Below are 20980 nucleotides of genomic sequence, written 5' to 3' on the forward strand. Positions count from 1 at the left end.
TGTGAGTGCTAGAGGCACAGTTAGGTGCCCACAAGCACAGTTAGGTGGTGGAGAGCCACATAGGATGATTGAGAGAATCTAGGAGCAGATTGAGGAGATGATTGTGGAGCTCTGAAGTCATCAGTGATGTCAGTGAGCATGTATGAGGTGCCTACTTAAGGACCTTACTCTTCTTCATTCCATAATGCAAGTACTCTGAGTTTGTGTCCACTCTTTGCTTTCCTTTCAGTTTACCAACACCCCCTTGCTTTCCTTGCCAGTCAACACTCTTTGGGAAGGGCATGAAGTGTCTCCTTCTGACAGTGGAGGGCTTCTGCCACTCCTGTCAACACATTGGAAAGGGATAGGTCGGTTCTTTATTTGCAGATGTTCAGGGCATGCTCCAGCTTCTTCTACAGCAAGTTGTAGGGGGTTTTTGTTGCTCTTGATAGGCTGGGGATTGATTGTTTCTCCCCGCCTATGCCTGTTTTCTGGTTTGTTTGCAGAGTTTGTGGGGTGGAGATTACTCTCCCAGCTCTACTATAATCGCCTTTTCGCCGTTTTGAATGGGGTATATTACTGTTTTATTTAAACCCAATGGATCAGCATCAACTGGGTCATCATCAGTATTCATGGTCTGCTACCACCTCCATGGGTCTTTTTCCCTCTTGGATTTGGCTTCTCTTCAGCTGATCAAAGCCCCCTGTTCATAATTGAAGAGAGATTTTGCAATCTATGTTCGATCCTCTGATTATTCAGCCTGATTCCATTAGTGGGAGTCCTTGAATCTTGCAGCATTGGTCCCATGCAATTCTGAATTAAATGCTCTGAACAGGTTTGAATCTGATTTTAATTATTTGTTCTTGTAGGAGCTGGATCATTGCCTTCAAGCTCCTCCCTCCGAAATGAAGCATCAGCCTACTCACCAATTGTTGCATCCAAACCCTGAAGTGCATGCCAGCAGCAATGTCATCCTCATCCATTCCGGAGTCTGAATCAGTAAATGGTTGCTGCTTCATCTGTTTGCCAGACTTCCTAGTAGGCATCATCAATTCTGAGAGCTATTCGTTCTGCCCCAGAATTCCACTAAATCCCTGAATTTAGAGCCTAGTATAGATGAAATGGAGCCTAAACGAAGAACAAATTAGGTGATTCCCACAATTACTTGAATTTGCAGGGAATTGAATAATCTGACGATTGCGCCCGGTAGCAAGAGTATGTGCTCCAAAATTGGGGCAATTTGAACCCAAATGGAGTAATGCGTGGCACAACACTTACAGATGCAATTGCGACTCAGCTGGTCATGAGAGAACTAAATTTGGAAAATTCCCCAAAAATTGCAGCAAACCATCAAACACGTGGGATTGATAGTTGCGCCAAGAATAAAGGGGGTTTGGTCCAATTACTAGAGCAAAACATATCTGTTTGCCATGATACTTGGTACTCACCTTAGAGAGGAGATTGCGATTCAATATACCCAATTAGAGGGGAATTTGGAGCCTTATTCTAGGAAATCGCAGCAAATAGAGAATACAGCCCGCGTCAGCTCTCAGCTCCCAATTGCAGCTCCAGCCTAGAAGTTTTGCAATTGACAGTTAGAGATTTGATGCAGGATGGCATTGCTGTGTTAGCTTTCAGGGCCAAAATGTAGCTTCAAACCAGAATTTTCATAACCATACCTTAGGTCTTTTAATTAGGATGGTAACACGACCAGGTTGATGTAAAAAAAATCAATTCTGCCAACTTTGGATTTTTGACCCCTAGGAGGATGACACGTGGCACCCAGTGATTGGAACAACGTCCCACAATAGAAATTTGGCTCAGAGGTGTGACATAGGCTGAGGATTAGATGCTCCGATTTTTTTTTTCCCCAAGAAAAGTACTTTATTAAGTATGACTAAAAACCGCAAAGCAAGCTCAAGTGTGGGAGTACATCATGTCAAGCATGAGAAAAAACAGCTCAGAATGAGCAAACAAAAATCCCAGGTGGCGGCTGAAAATGCCACCTCATCCCTGAAGGAGAGTCAAAAAAGAAAGGACAATCCTTCCAGACTTTGAGAAAAGCAACCCTCCTAGCAGTAGTAGTCTTGGAGGTTCCCTATATGTTCGCCCAAATGGCCATCAAAGTGTGTATAATATCTGCTCGATTTTCAAGTAAAAGGGATGACAAATTCCCACAATTTCCCATGATTTTGTGCTCTGATACCAATGCAACAGGACTGGGCTATCCCCTGCTACTGCTAGTTAGCAGTAGCAGTCGTGGAGGTTCCTTGTATGTTCGCCCAAATGGCCATCAAAGTGTGTATAATATCTGCTCGATTTTCAAGTAAAAGGGATGAAAAATTCCCACAATTTCCCATGATTTTGCGCTCTGGGCTATCCCCTGCTAGTTAGCCTAATTGGAGAGTCCCAAGCTGTCCCTAATCTCTTAGGGCAGGAATGAAGAGCTTCAAATAGGAAGTAGGCTAGATCTATTCATTTAGTAATTAGAAAATGCATTGCTGAAGTATGCAATAAGTACAATGTTGAGAAGCACAAGAAAGTACCTTTGTAGATTAGGAGAGGGGGAGAGAGAAAGTTAGGGGCTGGACTTACAATAGATGCTTGTGAGGGGCTACAGAAGGACATGAAGAGTTACTTGAGCCAGAGGTAGTAGGGGACATGACAATATATAATGTCTCAGAATAGATGTTGATTGTGGTTGTAGAGGACTCCAATTTGTGTGCTATTGTCATGGAGTAGATGGAGTAGGACATAGTACTAGTGTGGTGCCTCCAATTAGACCCCTTTGTTAGATTATAGAATTTCTAATGTATTTATTTATCCTTAAGCCTATGCTCTCTATAGAAGGCCATCTTGGTCATATGTGGGTGCAAGGGGGATAACCACTCATAGATTGTCTTGGATGATTTAATGAGTGTTCTGTTGTGTTAAACGCAAGAAGGGGGCGTCTAGTGGGTACTGATAGTGGTAAATAGACGATAGACATGCCTTGTGATTGGATTCATTGCACACTCGCCTTCATTTTCTACAAGCTGCATGGATGATGAGATGGCACGCTATGGTAGTATTTATTTACCTGCATCTGTGGAGCCTGTCTCTCTGACTTTGTCTAGATAACCAATGATATGGAATGAGGCATCTATGTGGAGCTGTCTCGTTGTAATGTTGTTTGGAGTACCTCTCTTCCCCTAGATCAAGCAAAACAGCATTGTGACCTGTAGCCTTTAAAAAACTGTCCACTCACTGGAACTGTTCTTGGGAACATGGTCTCTCCAAACATGATGTCAGAACCGTGCTTACGTGGGAGTGTATTTTCGAAAATTGGATAGTTAAAACAAGAAATTTACAACCATGAACTGAAAATAGTACCACCGCACATCATAGTTATAATTTTAAAACTGAAAATAATTGAAAGAATGGAATACACAAAAAGCGAGGCTGCGTGCGGTGCTTACGAGGATCATCCCCTACCAAAGCTCAAGCTTCCGGCAATATATATACATTATTGACCTAAAAACCGAAAGTCTGGTTTACCATTTCTCCCGGTGGTCGAAACTTCGAAACACCGTTTCCTGCTGTGCTCCATATCTCCGTTTTCAAAAACTCCTTGGAACTATGATGAAATTGTTAACTTAGGAGTAGAAAATTCTCTCCTAGAAGTGACTAGGATGAGAAATTTATCAATTCGCAATACCAGATGATGGTTGGATGTGACTAGAACACAGAAATAGGACCCTGGATCAAACCTAGCAAATCACAATTTTTCATGGTGCCAATATGTGAATTTCTTGACTAACACGCCAGGTGCCTGCCCAATTGATGAATTCCCACTTTCCTCTTCTAGGTGGCAAAAATAAAAACAACATTGATTCCAGAAGATGCAGAAAATTAAAACAGGAATGAAGGAACCTGGAAGGGTGGAATTCTCAAAAGCAGAATCCCAGATCAAGTCAGAATTGTTATGGAGCAAGATTGTAGCTTGCATGCAACGTCTAGTAGGCCTGTTTTGAATGCCTGGTCAAATCTGGTGCCAAAACAGAAGCAACAGGCTGGTTTAGAGGTGTTTGGTGAATGAGCCAGGGACTTGGAGGTTAGCAGCAGGCAAGAATTCAATGCGAGTTTACTGTTTTAGGGTTCAGTGGCTTAAAAAACAAGGGAGCAGCCAAGATCTCAACAAGAAGCATGAAAGAATGAGGTGGCAAAAGCATCTTGCACTTCATATGGCTGGTTAGAACCCTAAACCTGATAAAAATATTAACTGAAACCAACTGTTACGGCTCGTAGTGTAGTATCTAATGTGCATCCGAGTGATCATGACATAGATAATTACACTCATATATTGGTTCTGGATATTACATCCTACTTATAGGTTTAACTGATGTAATCTCATTCTGTCCTCGTAAGACTCAGCGTTACTGCCTAGATGCACCAAGGCTCACCTCCAAAGCCAATATGAAAGCAACCAAGAACTGTGTTGGGGACGAATATCTGATGGATGTGCAAAGCATCCCAATCTTCAGAGGGATGTTGGTAGGTGGAGGGTGATCCGGGTAAATAATCATCAGGCCCTAAGGACTTGGGTTGTGAAATAACTCCATGTAGTGGAGTCCACCCCATGTGCTAGCTCCCATCATCCTTTTGGCGTATGGCTGTACACATAGGAAGTGTCAAAGGTGGCTTGATCCTTGCAGAAAGGTGCCACTATCATGTTAAGATGATAGTGCCATGATGTAAAAACCATGGTTCAAGTGATCGCTGAACTGATGAAAATCAATGCATTGGATTTGTAGAAGATGTCCGTCCGGAAGTGTGAGTCTTGTAAGAAAGAACTTTACACAAAGCACTCACATGTGCGATCAAAAAGTATGTGCACAAGAAATAGATAAAGACCAGCCAAAAAAGAAAGTATAGTAATAATGATATGGAACAACATATATGTGTTATACACTCGTTAATGAGCACGCCTCTAGTGAAGTATGTCTATGTAGTATGCTATCAGTTGCATGGTAGGGGTGTATACAAATACACGTATGTTCACGAACACACATATTCATGGAATTGCATCCATTCATATACACACATACATTTACCTATTTGTGCGGAACCCCGGCTAGGAGAAACCAAAGGGTCTATGAGACTGAAAAGAACCAGATACAATGAAACCTAAGGGTGGGGTCACTACAATGGGTTACCCTACCAAGTCTGATGCCTGTGACGAGATAATGTGCAAACTTTAAGCATACAACAGGCTCATGCAGGCACACACACGGGTGCCCAAAGCATGTGTCCATAAAACTAGGCCAAGGACCTAAACGACTATGTGCAGTGGAAAATATACATTATGATTAGTACACAAGATCTCTTCCTGATATGGATCCTACTCTGTGTATGTGCACAAACATGTATGAAGACACAATGCTCAGTCTTGCTGGCCGACCCCATCGACCAGGCCGACCAACCTGGTCTCTGATAGATAAGGGCTTATAAAGGGCCCTTCTCCTGGTGCCATTTCCTGGGTTTCTGTCCAGCTCCATGTGCACCCAATGGGACGTATTTACAGGCCGTATGTGCTGTGCCACAGGGCTTATGTGCAACCCCATCTGTGGGGAGCACCTTAATAGTCCCGATCTGCCCTCAGGGGTAGGTCATAAACCGTAGAAGGACGCATGCATGCTGCACAGATGGAAGCGAATGTGCTGCCCATGTGACAGCCCCCCATCGTGCTTTCTCATATGGAGGCACTTGTGGGGACTCGACCCTCATTTTCCAACTTCAGGAGGGTTATAAAGCTTCATATGAATGCTGGTTGATGTTTCTGGCTCTAAATCTATTTATTTGTGCACAGATTGTTGCAAATCTGAAGTATATCACAACTTTTACAGCTGTTCAAATCTTCTAATATTAAGAATTGTTGTCTACTGCAGATAGAAGCAAGATTGAAGGCAGAGAAGATCAGGGCATCCATTGCGCTTCGATTTGATACGTTTAATGGATCGGACGTATCACATCACACAAGTGAAAACTTTGAAAAAGAGCAACAAGCTGAGACATTGAAAGTACAAGTGTCAGATGGACATATCCAGTCTCTTTCTAACAATAAGGAAGAAACTTTGCAAACAGAAGAATTGATTTTATTGAAAACAGACATCAGGGAACCTGTAGATGACAGTGCAAGTGGAGAAACTACGGAATCTTTAGGTCTTTCAAAAAAGGGCATTGGTATAAGCACGGAGAGTGGTTGTCACAGGCGATGGTGGCCTGATGTGTGCTCTGATATACAATCATCGCCTTTTGCTACACAATCATATTCCGATAATATGAATGATGAAACCCAAGTAGTAGAAGCTGGAGATGTGGATTGGGAGCTGCCGCCTTCAATTGCTGAGAAATACCGGCACAATCATCAACGAGTTGAAGGGTTGGGCTCTCCAGTTTCTTCATCAAGGTTAGAGAACCATTTTTCAGCAGAGCTGTGGAGTGGTGAACATAATCCAGAACATGAGTTTACTGAAGAAAGAAATCATACATTCGAAAGTGGCAGACAGTTCCATTCAGAGAGTTGTGAAGAGAGAAGCATTCCCATTAAACCATTTGATTACGTGGCAGCTAAAAAGACAATGGGTTATTTTGGGGGATTCTCTGATTCAATTAGACTAAAAGGACCTGAAAGAACGGGACCCAAGATGTCTAAGAAAGACAACAGTGGAAATAATGCTGGAGGTGATCAGACCTTCTTTGACCCACTAAGGGGCGTTAAAGAGTTTAAATCAGAGGGTATTAGTCCTGGGAAACGGAGGCAAGTATTTCCACAGACTGGTAATAGAACAGGTGTATTCAAATAGGCTCAGATTTGTTGTAAGCACCGCTGGCTATTGGATTTTAGGTTAAAAGAAATTGACTGAATGCCAGATTGCTCTCCGTCATGGTGCATCTAGCGACGATGTGAAGTGGTTCGTTCTTGCCTCCCGTGGTTAGGTTTTTGATGAGCAGAGCATACGCTTTTATCTTATGCTTGCTACTTACACAATGTTGTGTTCTCTAAGAGAACACAGTAGCTTTGAAAGTCGAAGTAATCTTTAAAGAGAATGCATTAGCTTTGAGAGTCATGAATGCTCAGAGAGTGATCTTTATGTGCAACCAATACGTATAATCACTCTTGTCAGCTGTCTTTAAGACTCCATCATATTGTCAATTCAGTTTAGTCTTTTACTAACTGCTTACTTTTTTTTCCTTTCCCTCTACGTTACAAGCGCTTTTCAAACATAATTGAAGTTTTCTGCAGATGCCCTATGCTTCTATGTGATTTCAAGTATACTTCAACTAAAATGATTGCAAAAGTACATGCCTTTCTTGTGGGGTTGCTGCCATGACAGATTGTTGTATTAAGCTTTCTTGTGGGAGTTAGTCTCCTACATGACACTTGTCTTTTTATACATGCCTTTCAAAAATTTTAAAGTAGAGAAATGTATCAACGCCAATAGATGAGTTTGTAGCATAGAGGTTCACTTATGATGTTGGATTTAGTGCTTGCTAATATAGCCTACTATTCAAGATTTGACAAGTAACAAATGTTCCACCTTGATGGAAAAGGACTTAGCAGTGCACTCATCAATGAGTGCAATCTGCGCTGGTGTATGTTAGTTGATTAGAAGTAAGGTCATGTAAAGGGTGCCTTTAGAGATTGGATAAAGCAATACAATTAGTGCAAAATGATGTGGCCTTAGCAATTTTTATTAAGAACTATAGCTGTTGTTATTTGCTTTGGAGTTTGTAGTTGAATGTAATTGAAAGAATCACATTTTTCTTTGCCATTGATAGCCATTATGGTGGTTATGGACGAGTCTTTGTACAATACATGGTTTTAATGTGAGATCGTTCATTTCATAATGTGTACATATAATAATTTGACTATGAAGATGTAAAGTTTACAGCGGCTTGTGATATGGCTTGCTATAAGAGACATTCCCAAAGTTTTCCACATGTTTACATGTATCATTGAATTGTCCATGTGTAATAAGTATTGATAATAACTTTCGGCTCAACTCCATATGGCCCTTTGATTGGTCATGTGGGGGTTTGCAAAGCTCCAGATTTCGCTACATATTTTGCTTGCTTGATATGACCTATGAGTGGCCAGATTATGTATGCATGATACCGAGATAGATGCCCCTATATGGAGGGGAGGGTTTTGGTCCCATGTTGGCATACAATTGCTCATGGTTGTGGTTGACGTGACATGTCATGTAGCTCATTGGAGAGCCACCTTGGCACGTGGTTATGTGTTTTGACTCTGACATTGAGTATTAGCTTTTAGTTTTGAGTTTTGAGCTTAGGTAGTATAGTACTCAGCAAAGGGCCGTAGGGAGCCACTTGCCCCAAGCCGCAGAGCTTGTATGAGTTGCTCTAATATTGTACTGTCTCATAGGCCCGTGAGGCCTCCTGATGATGGTATTACAGGCCTCCTGATGATGGTAATACAACTCTCTCTCTCTCTCATATAATTTGATGATGAGTGCGTAGAGATGAGATCCCACCTCATATGCGACTAGAGTTTGAAGCATTTGACAATGTTTAAGGCACATCAGATCTAATGCCATCTTACACGTCGTAAGAGGTAGGCTTTCCTTTGACATAGGCTTCATGAGGTGCTTCTCTCCTTTTGAGGAGACAAGCTATTGCATGGGGTCTTATGTTTGAAGGATAGCCACCCATCTCCATCATGGACCTAGCAACTTGGTGCACATATGCCACCTCGCTCTATGATGCTTCAAGCACCACCTAATGTCCTATTTGCCCATGCCCACTTCATCCACCTTGTTTATCATATGGAGTGTGTAGGCTGCATTATGCTGACCTTGATAGGAGAGCCCATGACCATGAGGGGCTATGGATGGACCTTGTCACCAATCCTAGCACATATGCTCAACCATATTTTATGCCATGACTTTCCCCTTGCTTGGAGTATCACCAACATAGTACTGGTACATAAAGCAGGAGATCCCATGGACACTAGGAACTATCGCGCTCTCATGGACACTTGGAACAGGCCAAGATTTATGGCTTTGTACAATAGAGAGAGAGAGAGAGAGAGAGAGAGAGAGAGAGAGATTAGCACAAGGCAACATGCTTTGAGATAGGTTTGGGTTTTCGAGATTGCAATCTACTTTATACCACACCTTCACTCTATGAGCTATGGTTTATACCCTAAACCAAGCTTGCTTTTTGTACTTTTGAAAGGTTGTTGACATGGCTACATGATCTCGTATGATTATCAGGCTTCAAGAGATGGAGATCCTAGGAATCATGATTTTGGGGGGTGACGAGTGTATATAAATTAATCAAAGAAAGAGCAAGTGCCCTAGATGGCCTTGGATCGAGAGTGCATTCTAAATGAAGCAGGGATGCCCCCTCTCATTCAACACTTGGGCTCCACATTGATGATATCACAACCTTCATTAACCACATTGGAGGTGATTTTCAATGAGAGCGCTTGTTGTACATAGATGATATCATCCTCTTATCCCCCTCAATAGTAGGCGTACATGGTTTTCTAAAGGCCTAGAGGTGTTTTGCAGGGAGATATAATTGACAATCAACCCTGGTAAAAGTCAAGGACTTCAAAGAGCAGATGGCCAACATTGATGAAGTTGTGTCAGATAATTAGATTGTGTCCATGACAATTAGTAGACTTCTTGACTATTGGCAAGGGTCTGCAACCACTTTGAGGTTGGTGGCCATGCACAATCCCAACCACTATACCTTTGATCAGCTTGTCACTTTATCCTTGCAAGAAGAGAAAAGCCGTGCAAAACTAGTGATTCGGTATTTGCTACCCATCATAAGGATGCAAAGACAACAAAGTCATATAGGAAACCCAAGAATGATTGTGGTCACACTTCTGATGCAATAGTAGTAGTCTAGCCTTGCAAAACATTTTCCATCATGATTGGGCTTTTGTTGTCATATGCCATTATAATCCTTTTGTTCATGATTCTTGAATGGTTGTAACTGATGCATCCAGTCCTTGGTACTTTCATGGTGGTCTTTTAAGCATGTAAATTCATGCAAGAAATTGTTTCTTTGAATGATGCATCTAGGGGGGACACTGTGACTAGTGCCAATAACGCTTCTTATGTTGTAAAAGGCATTGGCAAAGTTGAGCTTACATGGCCTAAACAGGTTAGGGAGCTCTAGGTTGACTAGAGTAAAACTCTTTTAGGAACATTTTCGTGATGCCTTGATGAAGGGATTGTTGTCTAATACCCTGGTCCACCTGACAATCATGTATGCAACACCCTTCTAGGGGAGTGATCTATTGGTGATTGAGTGGAGGAGGTTTGAGGCTACAGGTGATTATGAGGTTCCAAATGATTCACAGTAAGACCTCAGTCCCTGATTAGATAGTATAGGTAGAGTTTTCCATAAGACCACTCCAGATTGATGCCATTTTTAGAAAGTTACATATCTTAATTGGGTTTGGGTCTTGCCTAGTTGCAGACTACAAAAAATGTTTAAGATCACTTTGGTTGTTTCAAGTCAAATAGAATGCTTCATTACACATCAAAATTCAGATGATTCTTTGAGCACATTTGGACACATCGATTTTAGAATCTTAGTTTCACTTAAGTAATCAAACAATGTACAAGACTTCCATAGATCTACTTTCAAAAACAGTATGTGCATAAGGCTGCATATGTAAACTGCACCATCATCCATTTCCTACATCATGGTTTGAGAGTTTTGATACAGTCCAAGTCATTTGTTCAAATATGCTTCTACAAAATTCCTCAAGAATGTGTTATATTTAATCACCTTCATAGATAATTATTCCAAAAGGGCATGGAAATATTGCTTGAAATAGAAATCAAATGTTCTTGATGCATTTAGATGGTCTAAATCTCTTACGAAAAAAAAAACTCAAAAATAGATTGTGATCCTTTGATGAGAGCATCGAGGAAAATATAAATGCAATGAATTCGATGACTTTAGTAGGCAATGCAATGTTAAGGAAATTCACTTGTAGAATAAAATGGAATTACAGAATTGGGAAAAACATGATTATTATGAAATTATCCGAATATATGCTTGAAATCAAAAGAAAATTCCTCATCCATATTGGGCAAAAGCATGTGCAATAATGAACTATAGTCTAACAATATTCTCATAGAATATGACTTTAAAAGAAACATTTTCAAGAATCAAGCCTTCAAATATGCGAGAGCTTTTGGCTCTCTTCTTATGGACATGAATTCAAGAACAAATTGGATATGAAAATCCATCACATGCATTTTCATAGGTTATAATGAAGATATTTACTTGGATTTAGTTTGAAGAATCAAAGGTTATAGTGTAGCATCAAAGGCATACCGCATTTTTAATCTAGTTAGAACAAGACTTGTTGTCTCCAAAGATCTTGTTAGTGATGAGATGTCATTATATTTTGATCACTAAAAAATAATTTCAATAGACTAGCATCCAACTGCAACTGTCCAAAAAATGGTTATAAGTCTCATCCTATCATTCTGACAAATTGAGAGATTTTGAGTGATTGTAGACATAAACAAAACATCATTGATACTACCTATTGAACCATTTTGGTTGTATAGGGGGATTGTGCGAACTACTTCAATTGTGTGAGGGATATTGTACCCATAAAAGCATTTTCTTTGAAGTTTCTATTTGGATGCATTTTTGAGAAACATTCTCTTCGATGAATCATGAGGTTGTTGGCACTAGGATCAAAATCACCATGGTGCATTCATCAATGTCTAGATGAATGGAATTTTTTGACTGCTTGTGTTGAAAGATAATCTTGGTACTATAGTTGATAATTTTGAGGTTGATTTGGATCTTGCACATATTGTGCAGCTTGTCAAATTTGATTGTCAATTCTATGGCATTGACCGTTGGCAATATTTCTTGCTTCTTTGTGCATTAGGTTCCCAGTGACATTGTGTGCCACAATAATTGCACTTGCATATTCTTCTTTTTGGTATATTGTTTTGGTAATTGAATTTGCGGGACGTTACCTTTGCCTTTGGAATTTCATGTTGCTCTGTAATTGGTAGGACTTTGATGGGAATGTGATGAGGATTCCTAATAATTAATTGACAGACTATGAGGACTATGAAAATAATTGCCTTGTTTTCCTCATATGTCAGCCTCTTATGATGATGAAAAACTTGTTCATCGCTTCTGGATCTAGAGCTGGATGTCCTTATCATGTGCTCTTTCAGAAGCATATTTGACATGATTTCAATAATGGGAGGTGCATCCTACCTGACCATGGCTATATCCTATCATAAATTATTCATAGTTTGTGCTTGGAACATTCAATGTAATTTGTTTGAATCCTTCAAGCTTAACATCTTGATTAATTGATCTTAACTAATTTGAAATGTCTTTCAGTCTAACAAGGTAATTTGGAGCTATCTTTGATGGAAGTTTTTTTGCAACCTTAAGTGATCTGTAAATAGAACGATTGTTGATATATTTGTAGCGTTGAACCTATTTCCAATACTTTCCATGCATCTGATGCAAATTGCTTTTCCTAGTGATCCCTAATCATGACATTTTTTACATTAAAATTCATTAGGTTAAGGAAGAAATATTTTACAAGCCATATTGATGCTATGGAAAGTATTAGCATAAATAAGAAAAGACAAGATATATGCTTTATGAAAGTGGACTTTATATGGCAAGCACCTCATTATTCAATCCTTGTAAGACATGAAATTTTCAACTATATGCCAAGGTTTTGTTGATAATTTCTTAAGTAGATGGTCTTCTCTCTGTAGACTTTGAACTTTGAAGGCAACTTTGCCTTTGCCCTTACTCTTTGCAATCACATTTGACTCTTTAAAACATCTCACTTAGCTTGATAATGGCTAGCAAATTATATGCTAGTAGTTTGTAGATGATAGAAACTCAACACCTCATAATGGTATTTACTTAGGGGGCACAATGGTCCAATGTCTTGCAAAATTTTCCTTGGCTAGGTTCAAATATTAATCATAGTAAAGTGGCAGTCTTTGGCACAAGGAAATAAGCCTCCTTTACTTTTGTTGGATACGAGTGCAAACTATACATGTAGGTTGTTCCTTTTTAGGCTATTAGGCCTCTCTAGGTGCTTCATATTACTCTCAAGGTTCGATGGGAACGGATGATTCATAGGATCAAAAGTTTTAAAAAAAAGTTGGCAAGGACTACAATCTTTCTTTGCATTGAGGAAATATTTATTCATTTGCCATTAATTTCATCTCCTTCTAGTATCCTTTTAAGAGTAATTTCAATAAGTTTAATGCTTGAAATGTTTTTATGGAGAAGTGATGTAGAGCACAAGAAGATCTCCTAGTTTCTGTGGTATTTAGGCACTCTTACTAAGAAAAATGGAAGTCAACCAACATAGACAGGTCTGCCGCTACAAGATTTATGGGAAAGTGGATCATGAATGGCTTTCATAGGAGGGATGAAACTTGGAATATCTTCCTTAGGAGAAATCTAGTTCATATGAGAAAATTAAAGTGCAAAGCGTGGAAGTTGTATGTTGGGCACACAACTCTTTTTTTAAAAGATCCTTGCTTCATCAGAGGATTTCAATAATGAAAAATGATGTGGCATGCTTAGGAGTCTGTTGAACCCCTTTTGAAGCGAGAAGAATTATCACAAAAAAAAGGTACTCTTTCTTTTCATGACTTCATTTTGTTTTCTATTATATGGGAAGGGTAATCTAGTGTGATGTCTCAAACTCAAAGGTGCTTAAGGATAAATGAAAGAGGAGTGAGGGTCTAGAGGGACTTGTGGGACAAGAACTCGTAGGCTTGGTTAAGAGGCGAAATCTTATAGCTAGAGATGAGATAAATATATTCCAAAGTCTCATCATTCATGCAAGGATGGATAGAGAAAATTAACCTTGATGGACGATCATAAAAGTTAACAACGGTTAAGGAGGTTAGGTGGATATCTCAAACATGTTTATTACCCGTGCTTTTCTTTTTTGAGGACCCCACAAATTTAATAGAAACTCTCAACAAGAAGTAGCACAGGAAGAATTTGCTTGTTGGGAGGTTTGATTCATTACATTATGGGGAAAATTATGTTCCTTAGAAATAATCACTTGATGTAGTTAATCATACATAAAGATGTATGGACATGAGTAGGGCTTTATCCACATAAGGATGGGAGATGGCAAGTGCACTATATGCAATAAGGAAAAGGACTTATCACACATTTTCATGAATTGTAAGACAATCAAAGTTAGTGTGGAGTTCAATTTTTTATAGTTAAATTAGAAATCTTTCCCCTTAATTATACTTTCTTATTTTGTGGGATGTGCCTAGGACTTTCCAACAAAATTGGGTGGGGCTAAGACTCATGTACTATCGCTTCTTTGGTTTTAAAGAAATGCAATGCTGTATAACTATTCATTGATGCTTGGAAATTAACTTGGAATTAGTGGATTTGATCAAGAAAGAAATGATATGTGTAGTAGGGGTATGATTTATCACTTCGGGTCCATGACTACACACTATTTTGTTGAATGAATTCCTTTAGTCATGACTTGTATCATCAACTTGATGATATAAACCCCTTGATCTGACATGATTTCAATCAAGATTTGAACTTACATATGATATTCACATACAGAACCTTGTTGTGCTTCATGTTATCTTATCCCCCAAGCTTTTTCTTTGGCCCAGTTGATGACATAGTTGATTGCTATCATGACAGACCTTTTGTTCCCCCCTAAAAGCATGGAAACTTTGAATGGACGTTTGAAATCTAGACCCTGCTTTTGTAAGGGTTTTGATTGGTATGTGGGATTGAGTGGCATCCAATCTTTAAACTTAAGTTGTCCACGTTGTCTTCGTGTGTCTCTTGGAGACATAGTCTATGGATGTATCCAGTGTCTATAAAATGACACTCTCTCAATGAATATACAAGCTTCATTGTTCATCTCGTTACCTCTATCTTGTCACCACGCTACTCCAATAGTAAGCTGATGCAACAGTTCAACCACTCTAGTGAACTTCTTGATGAACCTGCGATAGAAGCCTATGAACCCTATAAATGAGCAATCATGCTAGACATCACTTGACTCCATCTTTTGAGTGTCATCAATCTGTCTTTTCTCTACTAGGATCCCTTTGTATGGTGTGCCCAATGCAACCGAGACACCCATGATATAGCACCTCCTGCAAATGTGAAAATATAACCGGTAGTAGATTTCCGGTTATCTGCATTCCCTGCATAGTCTGAATCTGTAAAACCATGCACCAATGCATCCTGCCTACCATAGCATATGCACAAGTCTTTGGTACCCTTGAGATACCTCAAGACACCTTTCACTGCTTCCCAGTGCCGCTTGCCTGGATTTGCCATATACCTACTGATGACTCCCACCGCAAAAGCAATATCCGAACGAGTGGCAACCATGGCATACATTAAAGAACCAACTGCAGATGCATACGGAACCTTGGCCATTTCAGCCTTATCATCATCTGATCTGGGGCTGTCCTTACTGCTGAGTTTTAAATGTGGAGGCAGCGGGGTACTAATAGACTTCCCCCCCTCCATTTTAAACCTCTGTAGTACTTTGTCAATGTACTCTTTCTGTGACAGAAACAAAAGTCCCTTGGACCTGTCACGAGTAATCCACATGCCAAGAATATGATTTGCATCACCCAAGTCTTTCATGTCAAAAGACTTATGCAGTTGTTTGTTCAAAGTACTAATCTCCTGCTGAGATTTACTGGCAATCAGCATGTCATCCACATATAGAATGAGTAGCATCAAACTGCAATCTTTTGCCCATTTGGTGTACAAGCAATGATCGGTCTCACACCTATGATACCCTTGGGACTGCATGAAGGCATCAAACTTCTTGTACCATTCTCTTGGTGCCTGCTTGAGTCCATACAAGCTCCTCTTGAGCTTACACACAAGCTGCTCTTTCCCTTTAACAGCATATCCCTCTGGCTGACTCATATAGATCTCATCATGGAGATCTTTGTGAAGAAAAGCAGTCTTCACATCCATCTGACATAAATCCATGTCCTCATGAGCAACAAGAGCTAACGCTGCTCTCAAAGTAGTCATCTTGACTACAGGGGAAAAGATCTCATCAAAGTCAATGCCCTTCTCCTGCTTAAATCCCTTTGCAACCAATCTGGCCTTATACCTCGGTAAAGCATTTGAATCCACTTTGACTTTGTAAATCCACTTGCATGGCAAAACCTTTCTGCCTGCAGGTAGATGCACCAAATCCCATGTATCATTTTGAAGTAGGGAGTCCAATTCTGACTGCATGGCTTTCTCCCACTTCCTTTTCTCAGTTCTTCCCATAGCTTCCTTGAAGCTGGAAGGCTCACCACAATCTGTCAGCATAATAATAAAATCAGCCACATTGTTGGCTCCTGGAACAAACCTGTCAGGAGGCCGTTGTACACGGGTGCTCCTCCTAACAAAATGTTCCGGATTAGGCTGCTGTCTAGCCTGTTCGTCATGCATGACGGGTGGCTGTACCACTATATCTGGCTGTTCTACAGCCCCATTTGCTGGCATATCCAGTGGTGCATCATTGGCAAAATTATCTGGCTGATTTTCAGCCTGTATACCCTCTTGAACAGGGTTATCTGCAGCAGCCTGCTGCTGCATATGAATTGGCATTCTTTGCTGTTCGACATCATCATAAACAACCCTCCTGTATTCCACAGGTTGCACGGGTTCTTTGTGTACACTATCCTCTTTAAAGATGACATCATTGCTACGTATAATCTTCCGTTTAATGGGATCCCACAACCTGTACCCCATTTCACCTTCGTCACCATAACCCATAAAGATGCATCTGGAAGACTTTGGCTCCAGTTTGGTGCACAGTTCTTTGCGTATATGAGCAAAGCACTTGCAGCCAAACACACATAAGTGCTTATATGAAGGTGGCTTGCCAGACCACATCTCCTCTGGCACTTTCAACTCCAAAGCCTTGTTCGGCGACCTGTTAATTATGTGAACTGTTGTTTGCATGGCTTCTGCCCAAAAGCCATGGGGCAATGCAGCATAAGACAACATACATCGAACCTTCTCCTGAATAGTTCGATTCATCCGCTCACTTACACCATTTTGAGATGCATTATGAGGGGCTGTGAGTTCCTGTTTGATGCCCTTAGCTTCGCAAAACTACACAAAAGCATGTGACACATACTTACCCCCATTATCGGATCTGAGGCATTTCAGCCTGTGACCTGTCCGCGATTCTCAACCTGAGCGACAAACTTCTTGAAAGCATCTAAGGCATCGCTCTTATGCTTCAAGAAATAGACCCACACTTTGTGTGTGGCATCATCAATAAAAGTAATGAAATACTTTGCACCCCCTAGTGATAACTGTGGCATCTCACACAAATCAGTGTGCACTAGATCAAGCGGTGCTCTATTTTGGGGAGTTCTCCTCTTATGAGGAGTCATAGAATGCTTGCCAAATATGCAATGATCACAAGTAGGCAAATCTGAAAATGAAAGAGATGGCAGATAACCCAAACGTGACAGTTCTTGCATTCCTTTAACGGACATGTGTCCTAACCGACTATGCCACAATGAAACCTTTGGCAGCTCGGTTATGGCAACAACATGATTACCCACACTGGAGACATAAAGAGGGTACAAGGTATCACTCTTATAACCCTCAGCCACTACAACCTGGCCATCAGTAATCACCCATTTGGAATCCCCAAATGTGGTGTGGTAACCACTATCATCTAACAAGCCAGTGCTAATCAGATTTTTCTTGATTTGCGGCACATGACGAACACCATCAAGCATAAATATGCGTCCATCAGGGAATACTATCTGTATACTACCAATCCCTGCAATCTGACATGCATAGTTGTTCCCAAGGTGAACAACTCCATGAGTACCTGTGTAGGAAGTAAACCACTCCCTATGAGGAGTAACATGAAAAGAAGCACCTAAATCCAAGAGCCAGGTGTGCATGTCATGGCCATCAATAACCAAAGTATGTGCAATTACAGCAGAAGAGCATAAAACATCATGTCTGTCACTGTCACTGTCCTCTGTTGCAACATTCACTGCATCCAAGTCATCTACCTTGGCCTTGCCTTTGCCTTTGCTTCCACTGCCTACATCCTTTGCTTTAGCCTTCTTGGCTTTCTGATCCCGTATAAACTTGAAGCACTTAGACTTCACATGTCCCTTCTTGCCACAATAAAAGCATTCAATATCCTTTTTGCCACGGGACTGACTATGGGATTTGGACTTACTAGCAGATCTCCCCTTCTGCTGAGTCCTGCCTCTTTCCTGTACCTGCAAAGCATTTGAAGATTTGTTGCCCGCATTATTCTTCCTACTCATCTCCTCCATAAGGAGAGAGCTCTCCACATCAGCATACATAAGAGTGACATTTGAATTAGACAGGGTGGTCTTGAAAGTGTCCCAACTCTCAGGGAGGGTACACAATAAGAAAGTAGCCTTGAACTCCTCATCAAGGTTCAACCCCTGTGCAATCAGCTGTGTAAAGATGGCATTGAACTCACTCAAGTGTGAGGTCATAGCTGTATCTTCCTTCATGTGAAGATCAACCAGCTTCTTCAACCAATACACCTTACTGGCTGAACTCTTTTGGGCATACAACTCTTCTAGCCTCTGCCATAGGCCATAAGAGGTCTTTTCAGCCTAAACATTGAATACAAGAGAATCACTGAGAGTAAGCATGATAGCAGCCCTTGCGGACAAATCTAGCTCCTCCCATTCATCATCTGACATCCCAGATGGCTTGACACCCTTCACCCTTATGGGCTTAGAAATCTTCTTCAGCAGAAGTACATTTAAACACTGTTCTGCCCATAATGCATAATTGTGTGCCCCTTCCAATTTCTTTATGTTCAGAATTGATGATTCACTTCCCCCTGATGCCATATCAGATAAGGAAAGTACCTGACTCCCTGTAAGTCAAAAATGACTGAATAAAATTCTGATTTCTCAGAAAAAACCTGCTCTATCAAGAGCCAGGAGCACTCACAATAGTGCTGTTTTTACTGTTAAAAAAAAATATGTAGCAATACAGAAAAAAATTTCCCTCTAGTTACTGTACCTTCTGACACACTGTACCATGCTCAAATAGGCATAAAACAGTAATTTCAGAATGCTGCAGCTATTCCACAAGTGCTTTAACAGTGCATCATCAGTTGATGAAGCACAAAACACTGCTGTCCTGATCACTTCTCCCACCTCAGATGAGGTATTGCACTGATTTTATATGCATAAACCACTTGTCATACACTGTTTTGTTCACCCAAAAAAAACTCCAGACACTTCAGCCTGTCACAAACCTGCAACAGAAAATGGGACAAATCCCAAGCAATCACCCTTCTGCCAAGGGGATAAAAGGCATCTGAAGGTCTCAAACAGTAACCCAAGTGTTCTCAAGCAAAATCTGGGCAAAAGCCCCTTAATTTGACACCTGTACCAAGTGAAAAACACCTCAACACTGAGGTAGCATACAAAATACATCGCTCTCCTGGCACTTTCACCTGATAATGCAATGCATAAACAGCCCTGTGTACATAATAACAACACAGATCCCAATGTACAAACACTGAAGAGAAAATCTTTTGAGCACTGTCGACGATGGACAGTTAGGGACCGAGTAAACTCGATGCGCCCTGGCCAAGCGTGGCTCAACTGAGATCTTCCAAGGTGTCGTACACAAAATGTGACCTGCAGAAATGTCGTTGAATACACTGCTGAAACAAGACCAATGTGGGCTCCCTGGCTCCACACTGCCTCAAGGCATACACTGCATAAGCGTCCAGGCAAAAGCCCTTTGAAAATGTCACCCAAATGCTGAGATTTGCACTCAGCAAAAGCATAAAAATCCTCTGCAAAATCAAGGCATTACCTTCCCGAAACAAGATAACTGTGCAACCACCACACACTGTGGTACTAGCCACCTCAAGCACGAGGGACAAGAGTGTACTTGCTGTACCTCAAAAACACAGTTTGAAGGATTGAACAGCCAGGAATGCTCTCTCTTTGTCTTCTTTCCCCAAAGAAAAAAAAACTGTTGTACCTGCTGTACTTTCTGTACCTGTGTACTTGTGCAGGGTACCACTGTACCTGCTATACTTGTGAGGGAAGGAAAGAGGGGGAAGAACAACCAAGAGAGAGTGAGAGAGAGGAGTGACACTAAAGATGCGGGTGTGAAGTGATGAGCCACACCACAAACTCATAGGTTTTATTAGGATTAGGTTTTTCACCCTATGAATGTCTTAAGATAGTCATAGGTGTCATATCTTTAATAAAAGGGTGGCAATGTGCCTTTACCCCAACACTTTTACTAAATTTCAAGACTTTTAGCACAATCAACACTTTGATCACACAAAATGTGTTGTTCTTGGAAACCTTGGGGTTGCAAGAATATCAGGAGCTACCATGGTGGACTTGGGTGGGCAATCAACATGGAAGCCTAGAAGCAGTTTCAATAATTGAAAAGCATAGAGAGATATCTAAGAGTAGAGATTGCTATCACAATGGGGTTAATTTAAGCATTTTTAAAGTCAGCCTTGATTTTGAAAGCATCTCTAAACCTTTGGGTGATATCGAAATGAGGTTATGATTAAGGAACTTGGCACACCGGTTCACACGAAGGGGTATTTTATGGTGAAGCATGCTTTAAAGGCCAACAAAAGAGAATAGTGCTACTAGTTTTTGGAAAGAGTGTTACTGTTCACAAAATACAAATATATTTCAAAAGAAAAATATGCTCTAATGCATTATGTTGAGACAGGAAATAATGCCCTTGTGCATGAGAGAATCATGGGTAAAGACAAAAGAAGAAGCACAGTGAACAATAAATTGCATTCTATCTCTTTGCTTGTTTGCCAATATTCTGAATGCCTTGAAAATTCAGCAGTGTATCCCATTTTTCGAAGAAGATAAGGAAGAGTAGGATAGCCCTATGATCTGTGAAAGGTGATGATACA

The 20980-nt window shown here is 40.6% G+C and overlaps 1 protein-coding gene across 1 annotated transcript in view; it reads left to right on the forward strand.

Moving 5' to 3' along the window:
- LOC147894083 (protein RRP6-like 2) overlaps nt 1-7135 on the forward strand; it is a 105588-nt gene extending 98453 nt beyond the window's left edge. The window contains exon 12 of the mRNA XM_087384598.1: nt 5911-7135. Within this exon, the coding sequence (XP_087240724.1) occupies nt 5911-6824 (914 nt within the window). The 3' untranslated portion in view covers nt 6825-7135. The remainder of the gene's footprint in view (nt 1-5910) is intronic.
- The last annotated feature ends 13845 nt before the right edge of the window (nt 7136-20980 follow it).

Source organism: Dipteris shenzhenensis, chromosome 14 (assembly GCF_047967505.1).
Source record: "Dipteris shenzhenensis isolate YYH24624 ecotype China chromosome 14, Dip_SZ_1.0, whole genome shotgun sequence".
Taxonomy (NCBI): Eukaryota; Viridiplantae; Streptophyta; class Polypodiopsida; order Gleicheniales; family Dipteridaceae; genus Dipteris; species Dipteris shenzhenensis.